Raw genomic sequence first — 27,954 nt, 5'->3', positions numbered from 1 at the left:
CTCTCTTCCTTCACCCACATCAAGAAGCTCTTTAGTTCCTCTTAACTTTCTGCCATTAGAGTGGTATCATCTGCATATCTGAGATCGTTGATACTTCTCTCGGCAATCTTAATTCCAATTTTTGATTCATCTAGCCCCGCCTTTCTCATGATGTGCTCTGCATATCTGAAGACTGAGCATCACCAGATCTGGGCTGCAGAAATCTGAAACACCATGAGAAGGAGCATAAAGACTTTTGTGAGAAGTTTTTTTGCTGTCGTTTAGTGATGACAGCCCATATATAGTAGCCTCTTTTTTTTGCAGCCCGTATATAGTAGATTTAGATTTAGATTTATTTTATTTGTATGCTGCCCTTCTCCGGGAGGGACTCAGGGCAGCGAACAACTCAAAGGGGGAAAAAGGGGGAACATAGAACACAATACACATAGTTAAAATAGCCAAGAATCACACAACCACACAGGTCGAGCGGGGAGGGGAACTCATCAACCCCAGGCCTGCCGGCAAAGCCAGGTTTTTACGGCTTTTCGGAAGGCCTGGAGAGAGGTGAGGGTCCGAATCCCTGCGGGGAGTTCGTTCCAGAGGGCCGGAGCTGCCACAGAGAAGGCCCTCCCCCGGGTAGTAGCCAGGTGGCATTGGCTGGTAGACGGAACCCGGAGGAGGCCGACCCTGTGTGATCTAATGGGTCTTTGGGAGGTAATTGGCAGCAGGCGGTCTCTCAAGTACGAGTAGCCTTTCTTAAGTGCACAAAAGTTGTTTTCTTGCTTTTGCTGGATGGATTGGGCAGACAGCTGGAAATGGACATTTTCTTCCTTTGATAGGTGATGTTTAGTGCCCAGGACAATCCCAAAATAAGGATTGTCTTAACAAACAGAGAATGTATGTTTAACTTATCTTTGGTTTTAACCTTGTTTCTAATCCTTAAGGCTAGAGGGAAGAAGGAACCCCTGATAATATAGGAAGGCCCAAATTTGGAAAATCAAATTTATATGCATCTATAACTCCTGGTTTGATTGCAAAAGTGATTGAAGTCTCAGCAATGGGGCTCCTGTCTGTCCTGACCCGGACAAAACTCTGTGTCTGATGGAAGCCTTATGTTAATTTTTGAGTAGTGAAAGTCATTTAGAAAGTATGCTCTTTGCATTCAGTCCAAAGATTCCTTTTAGAAGTATTTTTAAAACTTCACATTTGTTTAGTGCTGACTGACCTCCCCTTGTAATGTCAACTGAATCACGCGCCCATATCCAGGAGTACTTTTTAAAGAGAACAAAGATATGGTTATTATGCAGTTCATTTTATCATCTCCTCTTAAATTAAAAAAAATGGTATTGCAAATGAAATCACTTGCTCTTTCATCTGCCTCCAGTTCAATAATGCAATTTGTTACAATAATTTAGATATTTTTGTTGTTTCATAAAAGGTTTAACAATTTGAGAAAGTGACCATTCTGGTTAATTTCTATTAAATGTGTTTTTTCAAATATCTGTGTTAATTTATTCAAATTTGTTATAGTCACCCAACTCTGATGGACTCTGGTTAGTATAGAAAAAAAATATTAAAAAACAGACAAAACATAAAAATACAGAGATTCCTGTGTATATAGAGGAAGCCCAAATACAGAGAGGCCAAACTAAAATGATCCTAAAAACAATAGAAAGCAAATAAAATGCCCTATCCCCAAATACAATAATACATTAACCCAAGGTTCGAGACCATAACTTTTCAAAACCTAGGAGAGAATACTCTGCTGTTTTCTCAGGGAGGGGGAATGCTCTTTTGGGGAAAGTGGGGGAAGAGAAGGCACGTTGGTCCTGCAAGATAACAACATTTAATAGAGGGTACCTGAAGCACATCCACTGTGAGGTGCAAAGAATCAGGAGTATTGGTTGGGTTGCATCATAGAACATTTATTCAAGCCTATATTTAAGAATCTGGTCGATTTAAGTTCAACACTAATTTGGTACCAGATAAGGGTCAACTGGGACGCAGGACGCTGTAGCTCAGTGGCTAAGACTCTGAGCTTGTCGATCAGAAAGGTCGGCAGTTCAGTGGTTTGAATCCCTAGCACTGCGTAACGGAGTGAGCTCCCATTATTTGCCCCAGCTTCTGCCAACCTATCAGTTTGAGAGCATGTACAAATGCAAGTAGAAAAATAGGAACCACCTTTGATGGGAAGGTAACAGCTTTCCATGCGCCTTTGGCATTTAGTCATGCCGGCCACATGACCACGGAGACATCTTTGGATAGTGCTAGCTCTTCGGCTTTGAATCAGAGATAAGCCCGTCCCCTAGAGTTGGGAACGACTAGCACATATGTGCAAGGGGAACCTTTACCTTAAGGGTCAACCGAATTCAGGTGGGGCTAGACTTAAAACACTTCTGGGAATGCAGTGACTCTAAGCTGATAATGTGTTTAACTCCACCTCCCACAGCTCTGCCTGCTCTCCTCAAAATCCATTGCCAGAACATATCTGAAAAGTAGAAACCATTGAAGGGAAGCAGCAGTCTCAGATATCCATATCCTAAGCCATATAGTGTCAACGATTGCTAATAACTAAATTGTTTTCTGAAGCGCACAAATCTACAAATCATACAAATTAATGTAAACTCCAGATTCTAGCTTTTAATAAATGAACTGATAAATTTTAGGACTTCGATCTGTGCTTACAATTGACACCACAAAGGATTATTCATTTCAGAAGACAGGTTTTTTTCTTGCTCCGAAAATCAAATTATAAGGGAAAGAAATACATGGGATTGTGAAATAAATCATTTCACCCAGTTTGTTCATTCAAGCTACAAGCACTAGGAAATATTTAAGCATGATTATGTTTTTAAATAGTCATTTAAAGAAAAAAAATGCAATCTTAACATGTCTTTTTCCAAAAGGCAACTGAATTTTCTTGGTTTTTTTTTTTCCTTTGAAAAATGTTTTACATCTCCTCCAAGAAGCTTCTTTGGTTCAGTTCTTAGATAAGAACTGTCTAGATAAGAAAGTCCAGTTGCCGGTTTGAAAAAGCACCTTTGAGACAACTACGACCTAGATGATTGAGAATTTCCCATAGACATTTAGATGACAATCCCATACGTGTCCTGCTGATTTAAGAGTACTGTAAACTACCATAATATTATTGTTGATAAGTCTCATTAAAAACTGAATAATAAGTGTAGTAATTTGTTTATTTCCACTTGTATGGACTTCTGTTATTTAGCACCATGGAGCTTAATGATCGTTCTTTCACCAACTAGATTTAATTTTAATTTTCTACCATGAAATTAATTCATGAACAGCATGCTGTGGATTTGCTAAGATGTTTGCTAATAGGGAAAAGTGTGTTTTTCTTTGTACAGTTTTCAGTAGGAACACAGTTTTTCAATATTATTCAGTGAGATAACAATTGTATGCCTTATCAAAATTGTTAGCAGATCTGTTATACTTGAAAGCCAGTCTGGTGTTGTGATTAAAGCATCAGGCAAGAAACCAGGACATTGTGAATTCTAGTTTTACCTTGGTATGAAGCCAACTTGGGTAGCCTTTGGCCAGTTACTTTCTCTGCATTTTAGGAAGAAGGCAATGTCAAACCACTAATGAAAAACCTTGCCAAGAAAACTGTAGGGACTTGTCCACGCAATCTCTGAGAATTGGACATGATTGAATGGAAGAAAATGCTACCCTTACTTATATCTTCTGGAGAACGAAGAAAATGTTCATGTGTACTAATGATAGCATTAAGAAAGGAAAATTGTGCTGATGTGGGCGTTTGCAGAATTGTTGCTGTTGTGAACAATCACTAATAATCATGATCTGAAAAGTATTGATATGACATGTGTGAGGGTTTTTCCCCCCACAGGAAGACGTTGACAAAGCTGTTAAAGCAGCAAGGAAAGCATTTGAGTTTGGATCCTCCTGGAGGACAGCAGATGCTTCAGAAAGGGGCAGACTGTTGAGCAAACTGGCAGATTTAATTGAAAGAGACTCTCTACTCTTGGCTGTAAGTCTAATATGCTGACTCTTAAGCAAACCTATCTTTTTAAGATGAAATTCTTTTGATGCCTTTGAATAACTCCAGTGAAATGATATAGTCTTGTTTTGAAAGAATTTAACCAACCAAAAGTCATAATTCATTAGAAAAACCCACATGGTTTCCTTGTCAGAAAAGCTGGCCTATTGTGTTCAGCCAGTTATACAAGATAGATTAACATCTCCCTTGTCTTTCTTAAGCAAGACAGAAAAGTGACCCAGTGTGATAAGGTAACATTTCATCACTGCTACTGAAGAAAAATAATGAAGTGAAGAGGGCACCAGTTAATGCTCCTAGCATTAATTTGAAAACCAAGTTGTACCGAGGAGAGTCTCCAAATTTCTCCCAAGTAGCCTTTAGGTCAACCACAATTTTAGAAGAATGTTCAAAGTACAAGAATGTTGGATTTGTTTTGCTGCTTTCCTGCACAAGCCCATCTAGTTTGACACTGTTCACCCCAGAACTTGAGAACGATAAGTTGAATCTTTGGTTCAAAGCCTTAATCTTTTTTTTTTTAATCAACTATGCAGAGATTATCATCTCTCAAACAAGGAGGAAAAAATGGAGCAATTGAATGAATTCATTGACTTATTTCAAAGAACGTGGGTGTATTCCAGATGAAAGAATGAAAATGGTTGTGGAACCCATCCCAATGGGTTTAACCATTTCTTTTCCATTATTTGCTTAGCCCACAAAACCAAATTTGTGAATATAAAATACCCTGTTTCCCTGAAAATAAGACCTCCCCAGATAATAAGCCCAATTGAGCTTTTGAGCGCATGAACTAAAATAAGACCTCCCCAAAAATATTGCAACACACTAGCAGCCATGAGGTGACCACGCTCACCGCCTCCTGCGCCTCAAAAATAATAAGACCTCCCCGAAAATAAGACCAAGTGTTTATTTAGGGGGTCAAAAGAAAATTAGACCCTGTCTTATTTTCGGGGAAGCATGGTAAATATATTCATTCAGCATGGTAAATATATTCATTCAGAAAGGACTGCGAAATAACATTTTCCAAACCAGCAATTTCAAGCAATATTGAATGGAGGGGCTATTAGAGAATGTCTCTGTGTGATTTTTTCAAAAAAATAAATAAATTCATAGTTTACTTAAACTTTGGAAGCAGTCATTTGAAAAATCTGTTACACAGTCTTGACAGCTAAACTGTCATATCTAACTAAAGTGAATGAATAACCTAATGTACCGGTAGTAGTCTAAAAATGTGATAGAGGATTATGTCCTGGGGCTTAGTTAAAAATGCAAATTCTTTTCCTTTTTCCATAGAGTGAATTCCATTCTAGAAATAGTACTGGCAACATCTTCGAGCAAAATGATACAGCAAAAGCCAAGCAAGGAGTTTGTTGGCTGGCTGCAGTCTTCTCTGAGATTAAACAAGTCAATTCTACAGCAAATACATGCTGATGACCACTATTCTTTGAGACATATATCAGTTAGATCAGTGGTCTCCAACCTTGGCAACTTTAAGACTTGTGGACTTCAACTCCCAGAGTTCCTCAGCCAGCAAAGCAAAGCTGCCAAGGTTGGAGACCACTGAGTTAGATAACTATCCTCAAAACAGCCACTCTAGAATTATTTCTCGGAAACCTCTCAAAGCTGCCGATTCAATTCGATCTATACATTTCTGCAACATGATCATAATGCTCAGTTGCTTGTTCTGTCCCCTACTGAAGATAATCTTACTATCCCACTCCCATTCTTAAATCATCATGACCTAGTTACTGCAGTTCTTAATAAACCAGTGTTAAAGACAGTTACATTCTTTCATTTATCTACAATGACTAATTTTTTTAAGCCCTTTGTTTCAGACAATGGAGAGTCTTAATGGGGGAAAGGTTTTTTCACACGCCTACCTAATGGACTTGGGTGGTTGTATCAACACTTTGCGTTACTTTGCTGGCTGGGCTGATAAAATCCAAGGACGTACCATCCCCATGGGTGAGTCACTCTGGACAAAGGTGTCCATGAGATAAAGTTGGTTTAATGTGAATTAAAAGAAGCTTTGAGCAATAGAACTTTTTCATCTGAGAAAAATGCATCCTTTAGAAATCTGTTACATAAAAGTATATTGGTAAAAGCTTTGTCAGTAAGGATTGTTTTGTTTTTTTCAATGTTGGTACATCTTGTATAATTCATTCCTGTAACTTTCCACCCTAACTGAAGTTCCTTCAGTTCCAAGAATTAGCAGGTTTTATTATAAATGCTTTTGTATTCTCTGTTTGTAAGAATACAATTATATTTTCATCACCAAGGGATGTTGCAGTCTGACAGATTGTATAACCATACAAATTGAGCAATCTTTGGATTCTTTTTCACCTCAAGAGCCCAGCTTTTAAAAAGAACAATATCTAAGACTGCGGGAAATATGTTGTTTTTTTACTTTAAACAACGCACACACACACGCACACACACACACACAGAGTATAACAGACTCAGCCATGTAAATGACATCCATATGGAATTCATCTTAACATCCTGAGAAAAGGCCAAATCTTCACAGCCTTCCAGAAGACCAGAAACCTTCCTCTAAGTTGACCTCTAGTATCTTAGCCTTTTGAAATCCAAACTGGGTTTTTTGTCACTTGTCCTAAATAAGAATTAGCTAAACTGGCTCCCCTATCATCTTATATACATTGCAAGATTTACCTTCCAGTTATGTACTCCCTTTAATTCTTGAAGTCATTTGCAAAGGACAAGATATTATCTGGTCCAGGCACATTTCAAAGGATGTTAATTGCTGATCTTGAAACTAAATTTCTCAAATAACTAAATAAACTAAAGAACAGAAGAAAGAAATGAATTTGTCCATTTTTGTTTTTCTACATATCTAAACTTTCATTTGAACATATACACTAATATATACCAATAAGAACTTGCCAGCATTTATTTAGGCATTACAGGTTGCCCGCATTTGGTGAATACTTGTTCAGCAATCTAAGTTACAGAAATGCTGAACAAATAAATTTACAAAGGGTCTTCAAGGTTATGGCTGTTGGAGTATGCCTGTAGTCACACGGTTGTGATTCAGCGCTTGGCAACTGTCATTACAACAGTCACTACACCCTGCAATCATGTGATCACCATTTATAGCCTTCAGGGCCGGCTTCCAACAAACAAAGTCAATGGGGAAAGCAGCAGGAAGTCAAAAGTTTGGGCTCCCATGTCATTGTGTCATGTGACTTGTTTAATGGCTGCAGCCAAAACTGATGAACTGGCATCATAAAGTCAGGAACGTTCATACGAATTTGCGGCTTCATGATTTCGTCACCTAGTAAGTCCTAACTGCAGTCAGTAAGTGAGGATTACCTGTAAAGATGCAAACATTCAACAAATATACAAAGATTATTCTGAAGCTCCTCCATTTCTGCTGGCTAGCCAGTTTATGCTTTTTAAAAACGAAGGAAGAAGCTGGGCATCCCAATCAAAGAAAGGAAAGGAATATCAAAGTGCTTTTGAGCCCCTGATTTAAAAAGTTGGAAAAAGCCCAGGGAAGCAATTGGAGAATTTTCCTTCTGATGAGTAGATAAACAAGAGCAGATATATAAATTAAATTTAGAATTTTAATCTTAATTTTTCTATGCATGTTGCTATTTAAGCTTCCAAGGTATTTATCTTCTCTGAACAAGCTCTGCAGTTGCTTATTTTGTGCAATGAGAATCCCTCTGCAGCAGACTTTCCATTATCAGTTTTATATTTTCTATTTTTTAAAAAAAAAACAAGATCATTTTAAATTGCAATCTGTGATAAATGACTGTTTTTGCATTCTTTTTTCATTTTATTTTTTAAAAAGAATTTGATTTCATTTATTCCTTGTGAATTTGATCAATTGGGGAAGAAAAACGGGTTATCTTGGACCCACCACTTAATTCCACAGCGTCAGGAGTTAACATGACAGAATTGAGGCTAACCCTAACCCTTTTTTGCCCTCCAAGAGACTTGAGGAAAGCCTGGGGACGGCGAAAAACAAGACTTCCTGAAGTTCTGGAAGTTCAGAAATAGGCATGTTTCCGGCCATTTTTGCCCTCCTGGTGGCTTGAGGAAAACACCCCCAGGCGCGGCGGGTCATGCGTGCATGCACAGGTGGGCGGGACGCATTGCATTGTGGGTGTGGGCATGCGTGCACATTTTCGGCACACAAGGACAAAAAGGTTTGCCATCAATGCCCTATGCAGGTTTGTTTTATGGAAAAGTAAAGTTGCTGAAATTCTTTTTTTTTTCTTTCTGTGTAACAGTTAAAGGGATGTTGACTGGCTCACCATCTCCACTGTCTTAAGTTTTATATTTGGTTATTATTGAATCTAGGCACATTTGTATTTTATTTGTTTGTATTATACTGTAGCAACAAGTCACAACTGCAACAGCCTATAGCAATTGCAGATTAACAGATTTGTTTTTACTTTTGCTATATCTTCTGTGCTTTTTTATTATTTTACCTAGATGGAAACTATTTCACATTCACTAGACATGAACCTGTTGGAGTCTGCGGACAAATCATTCCTGTAAGTATTGTGTATATTTAAAAAAATTAGCGTGTCTTTCATTTCACATAAATTGCCATTCATTGTTAAGTTTTTAATGTCCCAGAGGCTGTAATTAACAACAAATTGAACAATATGCATCAGTTTAATAGATTTAATTTAATTTTAATTTAACTTGAATTAAATTTTTGTCAATAAATACATAAACTGAGCTCCTGAATATTTAATAGCCTTTCCCTTTTATCTCATTAAAATTGTCATTTGCTTACAATTTTGGGGCTCCGGGAGGGCTACACATCCAGGCCCACCCAGTTGGGTACCCTTGAATTACGTGTTTATGGACAAAAATGCATATATGCATATCTACGTTAACTCCCAATAATCTGCTTTGTCCTATGAATTGAACTTAAGAGGTTTTGGCAGTTTCTCTAGATTAAAGACTGAGTGTATATTTATACTTTTAGTTAGATGTTTCTTCATTTAAACTAATTTGTTTAAGAATTAGGGCATGTTTTCACATTCCTGAAGCCACCTGCTGAGGAGAATGGGTTTGCTTGTTTATTTCCTGACTATGTGGACTGCTACAATCAGCTAATTTTAATTGATATACAATTCCCCCCAAATCACCATTTGGGTTTAGAAACAAACAATTAAGAGCATTTATAACACTGCAAATACAACAGAAACCAATTCATCATCTGGAGGGATATTGATAAGGTTGCTGATGGCCACAAAAGCATTTCAAACTGATTGCACATTAGCAGAACTCCTCTTTCTGAGATCTAAGAAAAGAATATACAACAAGAGTGTTATAGTATCTAAATAAAAGTGCCTCAGACAGGGACTTTTGTGCTTCAGGCAACGAAAGAACTTAAATGGAAGGACACAAACTTATAGTGTGCAAGCAGTGGTGGGAGCCTTCCGGTTTAACAACCGGTTTGGTGATCGCGTGCTCTGCACGCATGCACAGTTTTAACAAAACTTAACTTCCACGTTGCTTCTGGGGAGTAACACAGCTGAGGCACGGCAATCTGTTCTGCCGCGCAAATCAGATGAGAGGATATAGGTAAGTGAAGCGCAGGGGCAGGCGGGCGGGCCCACCTCATCATCGGAGCAAACTGGTTCACTCCCAGTTGATCATCGGAACTACCAGTTCATCCGAACCGGCTGAATCCCACCCTGTGTACAAGGATGTCTGCTTGGCCAAAAGAGATTAACAGAATATTCCTGGCTAATTTGACTAATAGAAGCTCTGGGATCTTCAGTCCCAAAATCTTCAGAAAGCACCAGGCAAGTAAAACTGATGCATCTGTCAACAACAAAACAGCAAACCTACCAAAAAAACCTTCTCCCTGGTTCTTCCCTCCTGTCTACAATATACAACTCATTAGTAAAACTGTATAGAAATGTGTTGTGTTCTTGTTTTACGGGATGAGGAACCTGGCTGATGATTTTATTTAGTTTTATTTATTTCATCAAGCTTTCCCAGGGGAAAGGAAAAAGTCTCCAGTAGTTTCTCAATGAATGAGACTCGCCATTAGCATGGATGTTGCTCTGCCTTTTCTCCATCCAATCATTGTTAAAGCTGATCTTCATAGATTGAGTTTTTCATTACTACAGATGAAACTGTATTAGCAATATTGGCCACCATGTGGATTGCTCTACAATCCCCCTGAAATAGCTGTACTTGAGATGTTGTGTGTGTCTTTCTATGCATTTAATGTTGATAAAATTGTACAAAAGAGACTTGAGATGATATGTTTAAAAATCAGAACATTTTCTTCATGAAACCTCTAGCTCAGGTTAGATTCACAGATTAAATATGGTGGGAAGTGCCAGAACATACTAAGAAGGTCAAGGAGAAGTTAGTAGCATAAAATCCTTCTACCTTTTATGTAGATAATTTCTGTCAGTGTCTGTAACTTTTCACTGGAGCCTTCATACCTGCTGTGTCACCTCCAAACATAAATCTGAGAACCATGGAATGGTTTGGGAATTTAGGGTTGATCATCTAATTATCTCTATTAACCATTGGCTAAAATTTTATCTCCTGCTTTAAAACAGAATAGGAGGAGTGCATACTGCACATTGAATAGATAGCTGAGAATATAACTTGAATAGCCCCTAGCTATAGTCAGGGGAGGGCTGCTGGGGGTTCGTACGGGTTCGGGCAATCCTTGAGCTAGGATTCTGCCCAGTTTGGTGAACCCCAAAAAGCCACCCCTGGCTGGCCAGCCCACCACGCCCATCCCAGGAGTCTCCACATGGCACATTCATCATGGCCTGCATAGAGGCACAGGGAGGGGGTGGAACTGGGCCTACCGGAGGTTCCAGAAGTCCAGAAATGGGCCTGTTTCCGGCCTCTGGAGGAAGCAGTTTTCACCCTCCCGGAGGCTGGAAGTAAGCCTCCAGAGCCTGGTGAGGGCGAAAAACGCACCCACCCACCCACCCTCCATGGTGCAGGAGGCTGAGTAGGCCACGCCCACCCAGCAATGAGGCAGCGAACCTGTTGCTGCAATTTTTGAAGCCCAGCCCTGACTATAGTTATAGCTTTAAACTCGATAAGTGCCCTTTGAACCTCTGGAATATTGGACGGTGCATCTGGTTGACCCCTGACAGGGTCACTCTGGTTTGCTCACCAGGATTTGCTGAGGACAGAAATCAAACAAAAGCCATAAATCCTGCTTCTAATGATTTAGCCTTCGATGTAATCTAGTCTAATAAAAGTTTATAGCCTTCACTAATTACAATGCTTATTGTTTCTGAACCTCTTCAAAAGAAGCTCTGCCCTTTGGCAACACACCAGCAGCCTTGTTTCTAGTGCTGGTCCCTGAAAGGAGCCCCAAGTTGGTTGGCTGCCTCTTCTTAGGCTCAATGGAAGCATATTAATCAAACCTCGGTCTTAAACGGGTGGCTGTTTTCTGATGGGTGGTGGACGTTTACAAAGTACAAGTAGGAAATATAAACTTGTTATAATGATTTGTTGGTCATGGCTTCTTACGGTGCCTTTGTAGTGGAACTTCCCACTGGTTATGTTCATTTGGAAGATTGCCCCGGCCCTTTGTTGCGGAAACACGGTAGTCGTCAAGCCAGCCGAGCAAACTCCACTGACTGCTCTTCACATGGGCGCTTTAATTAAAGAGGTGAGTTGCCATAGCAAAAGGACTGTGTGCCGGTCCCGAAGAAGAAGGGAAATGGATGTAAATGTGATCCCTACATTACGGGGCATATAAAAGGTAAGGGCTAGTCTGCTTTGTGTCAGAGGAGCTCACAGCATGCCTGGCCTTGTCTTGGGCTATTGTGTTGTATTGCAAACCACTGAAGCACATCAAGGGCTAGAAGCTCACATGCTTTTCCAGCCTAAATTGTTCAGAAAACAAATCATTAGCAGCTTAGTAAACTGAACATCTTGGCAAAGCTGACGCTTCGGGGGAGGCAAAAACAAACAAGAGCCGGCTCAGAAAAAGCAAAGGGAGGGGCAAGGAGGGGGGATGGGAAGGGTGGTTTTGATGTTTCACATGAGCCTTTTGGTGATGAAATCTGGTCATTCGACTTGATGTTTTAATTTAAGTTTTCTCACTGAAGTATTTGCCTTACCCAGTAAGTGAACATGAGCTGTATGAAACTGTCAAGTGTCAAGCTAGGTGTGTCCAGGGTAAAATACACCTGTTATGAAGTTGTAATTCGAAACATCCTCTCTTAGAAGCCACTTGGATCAAATGAATAGAACGGAGCCTACGTTGCGGTGGGCAACATTTCAAGCTTTGGCCTTCAGTCCAAAATCTTGCATAAGGTCCTGGCATGTGAAGTAATTGCAAGCAATCCGCCAGGACTGCCCAGTTCTACAAGCTTGCTGCTTCTTCTTCCCAGGATCTCATGAGATCTCGTGTCAAAAGTGGGCCAGACCAAAAGAAATCCGATTAGATTGTTTTCTATAAATTGAGGTTGTTTTTAAAGCAAGCTGAATATTGGGAAGAGGGAGTCCTGCATATAACGGGCCCTGAACCAGATACACAAATGTAGCCAACCATTAAGTAATGTAGCAAAGGGCAGCTAAGATTCTGCAATGATCTGTGGTCAAAAGTATTATTCAGAGAGCTTATTGCTATACAATCACATTCCTATACAATCTTGAAAAAAAATACAGGAAGCCCATAACTTATAACTATTGGTTTGATTTTAGAAGTTTTGACCAATGACTTACAACCAGTACTTACACTTGCAACTGTTGCAATATACCCAATATCATATCATTGTGATTGGCAACCCGCATGTATTTGTGACTGTTACAGTGTCCTGAAGTCCCACGATCGCCATTTCCGATCACCATTTGCAATCTTCCCAGCCTGCTTCCAACAAGCAAAGTCACTGGTTTCATTTAACGGCTATGGTGATTTAACTATAGCAACAACAACAAAAAGAGCAATATAATCAGGTGCCCTTTAATTAATGATCTCATTGCTTAGCAATGAAATTACAGTCCCAAGTGTGATCATAAGTATTTTGACTTTCTGTAAAGTGATTTGTGTTGATTTGAGGGTGAGTTAGCCCATACTTTGAATACACTCTCATTTTTTGGTCCATTAATATACTAGTTTTCTTCTTTTTGGAAGCCTTCTAAGCTTTGGATTTTGTGGAGAAATTAGGGTCATCCTTTGGACTTGGCCTGCTCAAATAAATGCCTGTCTAACAGAATTTAAATCTTATGTTGGAGAAAGCGTAAAAGATCTGCTAAGGAGTGAGCCCCTAAAGAGGGATTTAGTCAAGAGTTACACACTCCAGAGACAGAAGGAAACGGGGGGGGGGACCCTCTTCGGAGTAATATTCGGGTGAAGAAATTTGGGCAAGCTTTTAAGATTCCATTGGTATACCCTGCCACAGTGTTTCTCAAACTTGGCGACTTTAAGAGGTGTGGACTTCAGCTTCCAGAATTTCCCAGCCAGCAACTCTTGAGAATTGAAGTCCACACCTCTTAATGTTGCCAAGTTTGAAAAACAAGGTCTTACAATAATAAAGTAGCATTCTTGAATAACATCTGCTTCTTGAGTAGGCATTCCTCAAATGGCTGACAGCCTGGTTCTCTCTGTATGAGTGCTTCTGCATGAGAACTTAGTTTTCTCTTGGCTCCACGTTGGGCAGCCACCATCTTAGATTGTCCCACATGCCATTAATTTCTTGGCATGGTTGTCATGGATCATGAGTAATTTGAGAAAGCTATTGTTAGCAAGACTAGAGCAGAATACCGATTTAATTTCTGTTGAGAAGTGTCACCTTCTAATGCTATATCAGCAACTGGCTTGCTTATTGAATAGCCAATATGGAGCAGAGGTGAATTCAGAATTATGGTGAATGATTGATAAAAGTTAAGTGATGGAAATAGGTGATAGTAAATCATTAGTAACTACCATTCTTGAAAAAAAATTCAACAGAAATTTTGGGCTCAATAGAAGCAAGGTTTGCCAGCCACAATTAGTTGAGATCACACAATACTTTTGCCAAATATATACCCTGGTATGAGATGATACATGAATCTAGTCTTGAGAAAGAATAAAAATATAAGAAATTGGGAAAGCTCTACTGAAAGGTGACAACATTTTACTCTCTCCTTCCAGGCAGGATTTCCACCAGGAGTGGTAAATATTGTGCCAGGTTATGGCCCTACTGCTGGAGCAGCCATTTCCAATCACATGGATGTAGATAAAGTGTCCTTCACAGGCTCAACTGAGGTAGTTCCTTAATATTGTGACGAATTGAAATAGAAAAAATTAAGTTCCAGTTCTGACAAATCCTAATTTGTTTCTGTATAATTGGGTTGGCTTTTTCATTTTTAACTGAATTAAACAATCTATCTGTAATTATTTCTTGATTACAGCATCCTAAATGCTTCTTTTCCAGGTGGTGTTCAAATCTTATTTTGAATTTTCTGGAATTCTACGTTGTAATTTTTTTTACTACATTTTGGGACACCACATTATTTTGAATTGTGAAAAAACAATGACAAATTTGATAAATAAATGCAAATAAAATATATCCTCTCTTTAAAAAAACTCAAAGAGTTTTGGAAGATGATAATCAAGCTGAACAACAGCAGCACTTTTTCCAAAGGTAGTCACTGTTGGGTTCATGTAGAAATATCACATTCTGCATTTTCATTCATTTTATCTGCAAAACATATTTAGGCATTCAAAGAATATATATATGTTCTTATATTCTGTCTTGTTGGACATATTCCACATTTTTAAAAAAGTATAGCTCATAGGAAGATGTCTTATTATAATTCAGAATATTTGCATCTCAAGTCCCAAATTATGTATTAAAATCAAATTCCATTTTAAATTGCTTTTATCAAATTTTAGTAACAATTTGTTTCTGGAACTTCGCACTTTGATATGGTCCAAGGGCTAATCAATAAAGATTAAATGTCAATATTCAAGGCAGTATTGTGATTTGCAATCTCCTCCTTCTTGCAAATCAACTAATCTTGAGTGGCACTTTCTCTTGAAAGGGCTCAGCTCTGTTTAGTGTCTTTCCTTTCCCGGGATGGTTGACAGTGACCCAAAGGATGTCAAAGAGAAATGCGATACTGTTCTTTCCACCAAGTGGCTTTGTCACCTTAGAGCAGGGGTAGGAAACTATGACAACTTTATGACTTGTGAACTTCAACTGGCTCAGGAATTCTGGGAGTTGAAGTCCATGGGTCATAAAGTTGCCACAGTTGTCCATCCCTGCTTTAGGGATATTATGTTAGGAGCCATTTGCCAACCGTGACCACTGCCAGAACCAAAAATGACCATGGCCACAGTACAAAAGCTCGTGGCCAAATTATGGGGCTAGAGTCTGAAAGGAAGTGGTCAAAGCAGGCATAACCAGTGCCAAAAAAGAGCAGTGGTCACCTCACAATCTTTTTTCAGAAGGCAATTGCATTTCAGTTTCCATCCCATTTCCTGTCTCAATGTTTCCTTTGTATTCCCTTCAGGTAGGTCAAATGATCAAAGAAGCTGCTGGGAAGAGCAATCTGAAAAGGGTCACTCTGGAACTTGGCGGGAAAAGCCCCAATATCATTTTTGCAGATGCTGACTGTGAGTGTGGATCCTTGACTCAGGATTTACTTTCTTTAAAAGTAAACATTAATCACAAGAGATAACAGGACTACTTTTCTTTGCAGTGGATAGTGCTGTGGAATTTGCACACATTGGTGTGTTCTACCATCAGGGGCAGTGCTGCATAGCTGGATCTAGGATTTTCGTGGAAGAGAAGATCTACGACGAATTTGTGCGTAGGAGTGTGGAAAGAGCCAAGAAAAACATCCTAGGAAATCCTCTGTCTCCTGGAGTAAGTCAAGGTCCTCAGGTAAGTTTTAATTAATCACAATATCATTGGTTTTCAAGAATCATCCCTAATGCACGATTCCTGGCAGCTTGATTGAAGCTTCATTGCTTGCCAAAATACTTTTATAAAAGTTTAATACAGCTCTTCAGTGTGATTAGCTCCTTTCCTTTGAATAGTCTTTGTCTATGAAAGCATTGCCAAATGGAATTCAATTCCTCATTTGATTTTCACATAACACTTACCTGTCTCTTCGAGGCTGTCCCAATTTCCTGGTTCTCTGAGGCTCCAGCTTCCTGTTTCCTTCTGCACACCTGCTGAACTTGCTCTAGCTGCCTTCAGGCAACTGAACTTAGCTAGATTTGAGAACCAATTGCTCAACCTAACCCTACCGGGCACAGAGTCCCACCCTATGTGTGATTCTTTGACAAGCAGGCACAGATTGTCTTCACAAAGAACATTTTCCAGACAGATGGTTATTCTGAACCAGTCTGCTTATTAAAAGTAGGATGGTAGCAATACCATTATCTATGACTCTGTTTCTGACAGCATGACAGAAGCTTGGTTATTTCTGTCATTTAACCAGGATTTTCACTTAGAAACTTGGACAGCTCTTTGAAAAGATGCAAGGATATAACTTCACAAATGTGCAGTCAGTTCACATCGAAAATGCTGGATATTTTGTGCAGAATGTATATTTTTCCATGGTTAAGGAGTTGAAAACATTAGGAATGTGCAAACAGTAATATTTGGCCTGTCCTCCCTGAAATAAATCAATGGGCCTTTCCCCACTTACATCCAGCTTTTGCATAAATACGCCCTGGCAATAATATTTATATGCTATTATGTTGCCTTCATTTGACCTTCAGCCAACAAATGAGATACATACAAATTCTCCTTAATGCATGAATAGTAAAGTAGCATTTCCCCCTTAATTTTGTACGATAACAAGTTGTTATTGTTGTTATTATTATTATCATCATCATTCAAACATGAAACTCAGCCAATGAACATTCAAAAATGCATCACAAATACCATTGACTGGTGCTAATGATTGATACAGGTTGCTGCCAGCGTCCTAGGTATCAACCAAATACCTTCTTAAAATATACGATGTTCCGAGCAGCACAGTTTTTTGCAGTTCTGCTGGTGTTATTTCAGGAAGCTGCGGTTTGTTGATGTATCTCAGAACATTCTTGGACTTGGTACCAAGTGCCCCGATGACAATGGGTAGCACTGTTACATGTTTCATCCATAGCCATGTAGTTTCAGTTGTTGTTGTGTTAAATTTTATTTGCCGTTCATCACACATAGGATTCTGTAAATGGCCTGCAATAATAAAAAATGAAAAAAAAGTAAAATAATAGAACAATAAAATAAAATAAAAAAGAAAGCAGACAAAAATGTATCAACATTAGTTAAAAAATAGATGGGTGAGTGGGCAGCAGAGAGGAGGGGAGATGGAACCTGCTGTCAGTCTAGCAGCCAGAATAGCTGAAAGTATATATAACCTTTTGGACTTTGTCACTGTCCCTTATAAGTGAGTCAAGTGGTTAACAGTGCCTTGAAAAGGAAGCAAGGAGGCAGGATTCAGATCAGCGTTGAGAACTGAAACTGCAAATTTCATGCGCCTGTCACAGCCTTCCTCAACCTGGCACCCTCCAGACACTTGGGACATTGACTTCCAATTCAGTCTGGGAACTCTGGGAAATTAATTCACTGTGGGGAACCCACTGTAACAAATGAGTCTATAAAGGCAGTTCTCGACCATTCACTTAATGACCGTTTGAAGTTAAGAGAGTGCTAAAAGTGACTTACAACCGCACTCTTGTGACCATCACACCATCTCCTTGGTCACATGATCAGAAGTCAAGGACTTGGCAACCAGCATGTATTAATGGCAGTTGCAGTATCTCAAGGTCATGTGATCCCCAATTGCAGCCTTCCCACAAGCAAAGTCAAGGGGAGAAGTTGGATTTGCCCTATGACTATGTGTTTTGCTTAACAACTATGGCAAAAAGGTCGTAAAATCATGTGTGACTCATTTAAGCACTGCATCCCTTAGCAAGAGAGGTTCCAGCCCTAACTCTGCTCATACAGTTTAACTACCTATAGATAAATATGGTCTACATCCTGGTGGCTTCATGGAGAATAAATTACAGATAATCTTCAGATCGATATTCCTGGAAAGAGGGGATTATGAAAATGTGTGACATTTATATATAGGTTCGCCATCACGGCCTTAGTCATTTCATGACTAGATTTCTGTAATGTGCTCTGTATGGGGCTACCTTTGAAGAGCATTTGGAAGCTACAGCTGGAGCAAAGTGCAGCAGCACAGATAGTTTGAAGAGCCCCAAGAATGGCTCCTATAACACCACTCCTCTGCCAGCTGCATTGGTTACCAGCCTGCTTCCGGTTGCAATTCAAGGTGTTGGTGGTCACCTTTAAGCCCTTCATGGCATAGGTCCAGATTACTTGAGGAGCCATCTCATCTCACTAGGATTGGCCACTCATGCCAGCAGAGGAGGCATGCTTTGGGTCCCATCAACACAATTGTTCCAGCTGGCAGGGTCCAGGAGGAGGGCCTTCTCTGCTGTGGCTCCTGCTCTCTGAAATATCTCCCCCCCCCCATGTGAGGTTGGCCTTGACCCTCCTATCTTTTTGTAAGGGCCTAAAGATGTGGCTCTGCCAGTCAGCTTGAGGCTCCGGGGGGGGGGGGGGATCAGCGCAATGGATGTTGTTGATTGAGTGATAACAGATCCCACCTCTCCTCCCCACTCCACCCTTACCATCCATTTGTCCTTGGTTTTAATGTTTTTTTTAACTCTTTAAGGTAACTGTAAGGTACCCAGAGTTACCCAATGGTAAGATGGGCAGCCAATAAATTTTATAAATAAATAAATAATGCTTAAAATGATACTTCCTGTTCTAAATCTATTCCCCTGTGAAACAAATCTCTGACAATGATTCCAACAAGCATTGTAAGGAAGGAACAAATACTATCCTCTCTGACATATAAAGGTAAAAGACTCTGCAGTTGTACACAGCCACACAGCCAGAGCACTGCAAGGAAAGTTCCTACATTTTGCAACTGCAATAGCTTTACAAAGGACCTTGATTAATGAGATAAGCATTTTCAGGAATCTTTTTTTTTTAACTGTGGGAAATACCTAATGCTTCCATTTAAAGTATGTATAAAATGACTGGAATTGTTTTCTTGGAACCTTGTTAAATTCTTAGATGTGTTGTTAAATCTTTCATATAGCTACAGTTGTGAATTAGGTTTTAAGTTTATGACTTCTACAAAATAACAATCTGGAGAATGACACCCATGCAAACACGGACATTGTGAGTCAGAAAACAGCCTACCAAATTAAAATAATTTGAGTGGAATTAATATTATTAAAAGTCTAAGAAAGATCCACTCCATGAGAACATTTGAAGTGTAATAGGGTTTTTCTGGGGGGGAAAAAAGACTTCTGTTCTTTAAATCCTAATTACTGAACTTCATAAAAAGTGCTGGCCCAAAGCCAGCATCTCGATAGCAAATTGTTGCTTCATTTTCTCCTCCTGGAAGCATTTGTTCCTGCTTTGTAATCCTAATGTCCCAGAAGTGGCTGGGAAGTGACTTATCAGTGTAATATTTCCATCTAGATTGATAAGGAGCAGTATGATAAAATACTTGGACTAATTGAGAGTGGGAAAAAAGAAGGCGCCAAGCTGGAATGTGGAGGAGGCCCCGGAGGAGACAAAGGCTTCTTCATTCAGCCGACTGTTTTCTCTGATGTTACCGATGACATGCGCATCGCCAAAGAGGAGGTGAGTTGATGCAGCACTCTGGGCATTCAGGCCCAAATGTTTCAGTAGCTGAAACGCAACATGCTTTTTTAATAAGCATACATGCAGAATTGGAGGGGATGCAAACAAGGTTTTTTTCAGCCAGAGTTGAATGACGTGTATCGCAACTAATTAATTATTCGGAGTTATCTAGGGCCAAGAGAGGCTTTCTGGAATCATTGAGTCTCTTCCTGGATCAGGGGTGGGCAAATATGGCGCCTTTACGATCTGGGGACTTCAACTCCCAGAATTCCCGAATCAGCCATACTGGCTCAGGAATTCCAGGAGTTAAAGTCCATAGGAGGTAAAGGGGCCATAGTTGTTCACCCCTGTCTTAGACTAGTGATTCCAAAGAAGAAGAAAGGGACACCTTGGAATTCTTTTTCCCCTGAATTTCTTTTGAGAAATTGAGAATCCCAGTTGATTTTGTCAGAAGTAGCATAAGCCATTTTTTAAAATAGAATTAAATAAAGAATTGGAAGAGACCTTGGAGGTCTTCTAGTCCAACTCCCTGCTTAGGCAGGAAACCCTTCAGACAAGTGATTATCCAATTTCTTCTTCAAAACCTCCAGTGTTTGAGCATTCACAACCTCTGGAGGCAAGTTGCTCCACCAATTAATTGTTCCAACTTTGAGGAAATGTCTCCTTTAGTTCTAATTTGCTTCTCTCCTTTCCATCCATTGCTTCTTGTCCTAACCTCGGATGCTTTGGAGGATAGCTTGACCCGCTCTTCTTTGTAGCAGCCCCTGAGATATTGGAACATTGCTATCATGTCTCCCCTAGTCCTTCTTTTCCTTAAACTAGACATACTCAGTTCCAGCAAACATTCTTGATATGTTTTAGCCTCCAAACCCCAATCATCATGGTTGCTCTTCTCTGCACTCTTTCCAGAGTCTCAACATCTTTTTTACATCATGGTGACCAAAACTGATAAAATTTGGTAGACCAGACGTGCCCTAAGATGAAGGGCTGAACTTCAGGGCAATTCCACTGTACTTTTTTTAAATCTCACTGTTAACTCCAAAAAAGTGAGGTGCATGATTCTCCTCATCCCCAAGTTAATCTCATCACATCCCATGTGGGTGTGATAGATGGAAATGCAATGATTTGCTAAATATCAAGAGAGATGTGTAGTTGAGTGAGAGTTAAATCATGACCGTCCCATTCCACTTCAATGCTGTAACTACTGTATCGGATTAATTTATTTCAAAGAAATGCGATCCAGCCAGGATAAGCCTAAGATTCTTATCTGAGCTGGAGTAACAAAATGTTATTTCACAGAGTCAATTGTGCAGAATATTTCTATGGGAAGCACTAACATCAAAACTTCTAGTAGCAGAAAACAAATTTTCCTCCTGAGTTCCTGGAAGTAGATGGCCAATTCTGGATCAGTTTAGAAATACTTCACTGTCCAGGTAGTCATCAATATACAATCATTAATTTAGCAATCATTCAAAGTTACCACAGCACTGAAAAAAGTAACTTATGACTATTTTTCACAACTATGACCACTGCAGCGTCCCCACAGTCATGTAATCAAAATTTCAAATGCTTGGCAACTGGTTCAAATTTAGGATGGTTATAATGTCCCAGGGTGATGTGATCCCCTCTTGTGACCTTCTGACAAGCAAAGTCAACAGGGAAACTAGAGTCACTTCACCAACATGTTACTAACTTAACAATTGCAATGATTCACTGAACAATTGTGGCAAGAAAGGTCATAAAATGGGGCAAAACTCACTTAACAACTATCTAGCTTAGTAAAGGAAAATTTGTGGTTGTAAGTCGAGGACTATATATTGCACCAGATTTCCCTACACCACACTCCTTATTAAAGGAAAGAGAATAGGTATCTAGCTCAATAGAGACTGAGATTGACTCAGTTACAATAGTCATATTTAGCAAGAAATGTTGCCCAAAGGAAGATAGGGTTAGATGACCACCTGAAGTGTCTTTAAAGCATAAGCTCTGAGTTTTGAAATTGCCACTTTAGAACTTGGCAAAAGACACAACTTTTAACTTGTGTCACTTGCTAGTAGCTCTGAACCCCTATGAATGGTTCCTTTGCCCCTTAAAGAGGTAGATTTTAGAGCAAGGGTGTCAAACTCAAGGCCCAGAAGCTGGATCTGGCCCACAGGGTGCTTAGATCTGGCCCGCGAGGCCATCCTGGAAACAGCGAAGGACCAGCCCGTGGTGCCTCTGGCAGCAGGGCTGTGTGCGGCCCTCCTGAGCTCTGTTTTCACTGGCAGAGGGTTGCAGGAGGCCGTTGCAGCCAAAAATAGAGCTTGGGAGCCCATTTTTGCTGGCAGAGCACTCGGTCCACCAAGGAACGAAGTGATGTTGAGCTGGCCACACCCACCCTGCCCCCTCAAGGTCAAACACAAACCTGATGTGGCCCTCAATGAAATCGAGTTTGACACCCCTGGCTTAGAGGAACCAATGATACCGTTGCTCCTTTTTTCTGGGAAGGGTTTCAGAGATGTCCCTGAGGGTTGGGGAGATAAAAAAAAAACAAAGATCAAGATGGCAGCTGTATCACTCAATTCCCACCTCTTTTCACCCTTGTAAAAAAAAGGGTGGAGCTTCATTTAGACTTCTTTTCTTTTAACTATCTCTGAGGCTCATCCACAGAATCAACATATTTACATATATCTCTGCCCTTAATATCCAATTTCTGGTCAAATATATATATTTTGACTGGGGGACAATATTCTTAGCTAATGGCCTTCGTAAGAACTCAAAATCTGAGTCTGGTAGAAGTCTTTTCTTCTCACAACAGCCCAAGCAAGCAGAATGATTGAAAACCACATTTTACATTGTGCAGTAAGCTCTGAAGTTTTTTAAAAATTCCCAAATCCCTATAAACATGTGTGAGAAATGATCAATATTATAATTTTATTTTTTTTAATGAAAAAAAATTAAAATCGGTAGAAAGGATCTGTTTTACTTTTCTGCCATTATAGCCATATTCATCATTAGAGCAGATTTAGACAATCTGACCAAACTTGCCCTTCATTCTTATTCTTGCCCCACTCGCATACCTGGTCTCCTGTTCAGAGGGAAACAAAACCACCACAAGACTAAAGGGCTTGTGAATAAATTCCAGAAATTTAAACTGGAAGAATAATTAGACCAAAACAAACAAATCTCCCAAAAGATCATTTAAATCCTGTTCAAGTTTGTCAGGCAGAAAAAGTGCTCTGGAAGCCTCGCATATATTGCAGATCTGGCTAAGGCATCCCAAGAATGGTCTTTTTTTTTCCTCGGGTAAAGCAATCAGCATTTATTTCTTTGGTATTTTCTTTCTTGTGTTTCTTAATATATTCCAAAATACATATTTCACAAAGGTCCAGTTAAATTGGGACTTTTTAAATTGGGACTCTTGAGACTTCTGATCTGATCTGAGTTTGGAGGTGAATTGACTTTATCGTCCAAATTTATGATTTTACTTCAGGTTTTGCATTTCTCCAATATTCTAATGTAATTCTTAGCTCACAGCCAGGTACTACCTGTAATTGTTTTAGTTGCATCATTTTAACGGTAAATACAGGATTTACTGTTTTTATTTTGCATGTGCTTACATCTAAGCAAAGTTCAAGATATGTATTGCACATTTTATATATCTATATATTAAAAGTGCATTAATATTAATATTTAATATATATATATACATTTTAAAAGTGCATATATCTATATATATTAATGCAATGGATTAGATTTTAAAACGCATTTTAATTTTTTTTTAAATATATGCACTTTTAAAATGTAGTCCTTCGCAAATGTGCAGAAGAAGCAGTGGAACAGTGTGAACAGTGAGCATAAGAGAAAGTTAAAAGTAAAGGTTCCCCTCTCACATATGTGCTAGTTGTTCCTGACTCTAGGGGGCGGTGCTCATCTCCATTTCAAAGCTGGAGAGCCAGCGCTGTCCTAAGACTTCTCCGTGGTCATGTGGCGGGCATGACTAAATGCCGAAGGCGCATGGAATGCTGTTACCTTCCCACCAAAGGTGGTTCCTATTTTTCTACTTGCATTTTTACTAGGTTGACAGAAGCTGGAACAAGTAACGGGTGCTCACTCTGTTACGCGGCACTAGGGATTCGAACCTCAGAACTGCTGACCTTTCTGATTGACAAGCTCAGCTTCTTAGTCACTGAGCCACCACGTGCCTTCTAAGAGAAAGTTACATGTGTGGAAATAGGTTGTGTCATTGTTTTTTCACTGAGACAATTTCTGTGCTCCATCCGATGTTCCGTCTTACGTTCATTTTAGATGGAGGGGATTCAAGTGTATGAATCATGGAGTTGGAAAAAGCCATATAAATTATTTAAATTAACTATATACTTGAAACATAAAATTAAAACCTATAGAAACTACCGTATTTTTTGGAGTATAAGACGCATCGGAGTATAAGACATACCAAGATTTTGAAGAGGCAAATTTAAAAAAAAGTTTTTGCACTCTGCAGACCTCCCAAAAACGGGCCCAGTTTTTTTTTTTTTTTTAAAGGCATGAATAGCCTTTAGGAAGCTTGTAGAGTGCTTCGGGGGGGGGAGTGGCCCCAAAAATGAATCCAAAATGACCCTTTTTTCATGAAAACGGACCCATTTTTTGTCAAAAAAAGGGCATGCATAGCCTTTAGGAAGCTTATAGAGTGGTCCTGGGAGGTGGGGGGCAAAATTGAGCAAAAAATGGCCCGTTCTTCGCTCATTTCTGCCTCCCCAGCCCCCAGGAGCACTCTGAAAGCCTCCTAAAGGCTATGGACAGCCATTTTGGTGAAGGGGCGGGGTTTCAGGAGGCAAAAAATACGGTATTCAGTGTATAAGACGCACTCAGATTTTTGAGGGGGAAAAGATGCATCTTATCACTTTGAAAAATACGGTAGGTACTTTGGGTGCAATTGGACGGTAACAGCAATTGAAACTTCTCTATTATTTTTTAACCAATTTTTTAAAAATAATAATTTTATCACTCTTGTGAGTGCTTCCTTTTAAAAAAAATAGATTTAGGCACTGTGCAGGTGCAATACCATCCTAACTGGTTCAAAATATCAAAGCCAAAAGATAAAAATCCAATAACAATGAACAAGACACCATCAGCCAAACCAATATATAAAGTGAATACTATGTATAGACTAAGAAAAAATATATTTGGCGCAAATCTAAAATCCTAAATAACGTATTAAACTTCTCATTTTTTTTCCTCCTGATTTTGACCTCCATAATTATTGTTATCTTTACATTGACACAGATATTTGGGCCTGTCCAGCAAATCATGAAATTCAAAACTATTGAGGAAGTTATCAAAAGAGCGAACAATACTCGCTATGGTCTAGCAGCTGCAGTATTCACCAAAGACATTGATAAAGCACTGACATTTGCAGCTGCACTTCAGGCTGGAACTGTCTGGTATGTATTCTTTTTGAGCCAAATTGCATTTGGAAGGGAATTCCATAGTTTTAGTGCCTCTGCAAAGGTGGTCCTTTCTCACATCACCAATGCCATATGTCATGCATTGGGAAGACATTATAATTTATATTTTACTCTAGCCACTGTTTAGCAACTAAAGTGTCTGGAGTTCAACTCCCTGAATTTCTCAGCTAGCATGCTTGCTGGGCAATTCTGGGAGTTTAATTCCATATATATTAAAGTTGGCAATATTGCTCTAAGCTAACACAGTCCCCTAAGTAACTAGCACTAGGCATTTTGTGCTTGCCTGTTGCTGCTTCTTATGTGAGAGTTCCATGTTTTTCAATAATTTTTCTATTGTGAACCATCTAGAACAGGGGTGCCAAACTCAAGGCCCAAGGGGTACTTAGATCTGGCCCATGGGACCGTCCTGGAAACAGCACAGTACTGGCCCGCAGTGCTCTGGCAGGGAAAATGGAGCAATCACACGCACACACACACACACACCCCTCCATTTTTGCTGGCAGAGGGTTGCAGGAGGCTGCCACAGCCTAAAATGGAGCTCAGGAACCCATTTTCTCTGGCAGAACCCTCGGGCCACCACAGCCACCTTCCAGGCATGAGTGACATCATGCTAGTCACACCCACCCTGGCCACGCCCACCCCAGTCCCCAAGATCAAAAACAACCCTAATGCAGCCCTCAATAAAATTGAGTTTGATACCCCTGATCTAGCACAATGTAGAAAACAGTTGGGGTACAATAAATAAAATAAAGCAATTAAAATATTAAGTGCCTTCTATCATTCCTAATTAAGTACACACTGTACTTTGCCCACCCGAGGTATCAGGGCAAAGGGGAATAGAACATCAGTAAATCTATTGATAGATCTCAAGATGATCTATAGTAGATTGTTTGGAGTAGAGAACCAAAGCAATTTGTGGGTCAAATCGTGTATGAGTTTGTTTCTGGTGTTTGTTACAAATGTTTGTCTTAAGCTCAGAGTCAGTAAAAATTAGAATGTATGAATAAAAATGTAAAAGAAATGGAATAAAATGAAATTATTTCCTTTATTTGGAAAAAATATAATCTTACAAACATAGTTTTGGTAAAATTGGGTAAAATAAAACTTCACGTTTTAGAGGTGTGTGGAAGCTGAAATGAGCTTAGAAACTTATTTCTGGCAAATAAGCACATATGTGCCCTAAGACAGTCTTCACCCAAAACATGAGGGCACTAATGATAAGATTTGTGTACCTTAAGGGTCAAACCCCTATACTGCCAACCACTGAGGCAATCAGTTTTCACAAATTTCTACATCAAAATCAGAAACACCCCCAAAGAAATATACAAATGACATAAGCAAAGACCCAAAGACATAATTCAGCCATTTTTACCAGAAGAACAAAAGGTGGACCATAAAAAAAGAGAACTAGAGATTCCTAACATAAATGGCAATGCTGAGAGTTGAAGCCAATACCTAATATAATCACAGAGCTACTGCACCTGTAACAAGCACCTGTTTTATGAGTCTATACCTCTCCCAAGGTCGTGTTCACCAGAACGTGGGTCACAATTGAGACCTCTAAGACCAGGCACTTCTATCAGTGCAAAAATGTCTTACCTTCAAGGGTTTTTTTCCCCTCTCACAGATTTTTTTTTTAATATTTCAGATTGTTATCGAAATGGCACATGGTTAAGGTTGAAAAAAAAAGGAAAGATGAGATGAGCACGTAACAGTTCTTAAGATATATTTGTGATATGGGATATTTTGTGTATAAGCTGTGGTCAATGAGAACCAGGTTGATGCATGTGGTTAAGGCATTAGGCTAGACACCGGGAGTTCTAGTCCCATTTTAGGCCCAAAGCCAGCTGGGTGACTTTGGGCCAGTCCCTCTCACCCTACGAAACAGTCCATGGCATACCACTCCCAAAAGCTTGCCATAAAAACTGCAGAGACTTGTCCAGGCAGTCCAGACTAAGAGTCAAGAATGATGCACCAAAATTAAAAAGAAATACTATCAGTCCCAATAGGTACACCAAGAAGTGAAACTGCTTTTATTGAGAGTGGCTGTAACAATAAAACTTGCCAGTTGTACACAGCACAATTCTGGTTTTGCTGTCCCTCCTCCTCTTTGATATAATTGAGTGAAATAAGGAGACCATTACCTGGGCTTTAAAAGTGCTTAGCGTCTTTTGCCTAGGCAACAACTCTGCACAATTTCCCCAAGGTCATCTTCCTTACTCTCTACATATATATTGTAACATAAATATTGGGACAAACATGCTGAGTCACTGCTATGTTGAGTAAGGATTTTAAAAGTTACAAATGCCAGCTTGGGGAAAGTGGGACCAGAGTTTCTTTACATATGTAAAACTGATATACACAGGGCAAGCAAACTCTTATGACTGAATTAAGCTGGTCATTCTACTTATAGTTCTACCCCTTGTATAATTTGTCTTTATCTTTTCCCTCAGGGTTAACTGCTATAGTGCAGTGTCTGCTCAAAGTCCTTTTGGGGGATTCAAAATGTCAGGAAATGGACGCGAGCTGTAAGTATAGTCATTAGGCTTTGCTTCAGATTGAAGTGATCGGTTTGCAACTGTGCGACACACAGAGAAATGTTAGCATTCATAAATCAGTTGTATGATTCTTTGTCTTAAAATAATGGGATTGTTACTGTGCATTCTTGTTTGTGGGAGACTTATCTTCACACTATAGAGTTTTTAACTGTTCCATTGCATTTATGAGGAAGAAATACAAGGAAGTGTTACCTTGTGTGACGATCCTTTCATTCTATGCTATCCCTGAGCCATTTTTCAGTAGAAATGATTTCATTTTTTTATTCAGAAGTTGGTGGGGGTGG

The 27,954-nt window shown here is 39.5% G+C and overlaps 1 protein-coding gene across 4 annotated transcripts in view; it reads left to right on the top strand.

The window, feature by feature from the left end:
- Positions 1 to 27,954, top strand: part of ALDH1A1 (aldehyde dehydrogenase 1 family member A1) — an 86,001-nt gene that overhangs the window by 57,093 nt on the left and 954 nt on the right. For all 4 annotated transcript variants that reach the window (XM_032212495.1, XM_032212494.1, XM_032212496.1 and 1 more), the window contains 10 exons: positions 3,848 to 3,988; positions 5,848 to 5,977; positions 8,477 to 8,538; positions 11,532 to 11,660; positions 14,130 to 14,243; positions 15,494 to 15,596; positions 15,683 to 15,867; positions 19,501 to 19,665; positions 24,931 to 25,088; positions 27,566 to 27,640. In XM_032212495.1, coding sequence (XP_032068386.1) covers positions 3,848 to 3,988; positions 5,848 to 5,977; positions 8,477 to 8,538; positions 11,532 to 11,660; positions 14,130 to 14,243; positions 15,494 to 15,596; positions 15,683 to 15,867; positions 19,501 to 19,665; positions 24,931 to 25,088; positions 27,566 to 27,640 — 1,262 coding nt within the window. The remainder of the gene's footprint in view (positions 1 to 3,847; positions 3,989 to 5,847; positions 5,978 to 8,476; positions 8,539 to 11,531; positions 11,661 to 14,129; positions 14,244 to 15,493; positions 15,597 to 15,682; positions 15,868 to 19,500; positions 19,666 to 24,930; positions 25,089 to 27,565; positions 27,641 to 27,954) is intronic.

The sequence above is a fragment of the Thamnophis elegans genome, chromosome 3 (genome assembly GCF_009769535.1).
Source record: "Thamnophis elegans isolate rThaEle1 chromosome 3, rThaEle1.pri, whole genome shotgun sequence".
Taxonomy (NCBI): domain Eukaryota; kingdom Metazoa; phylum Chordata; class Lepidosauria; order Squamata; family Colubridae; genus Thamnophis; species Thamnophis elegans.
The sequence above is the reverse complement of the archived record's forward strand: the minus strand, read 5'-3'. Positions and strand labels throughout refer to the sequence as shown.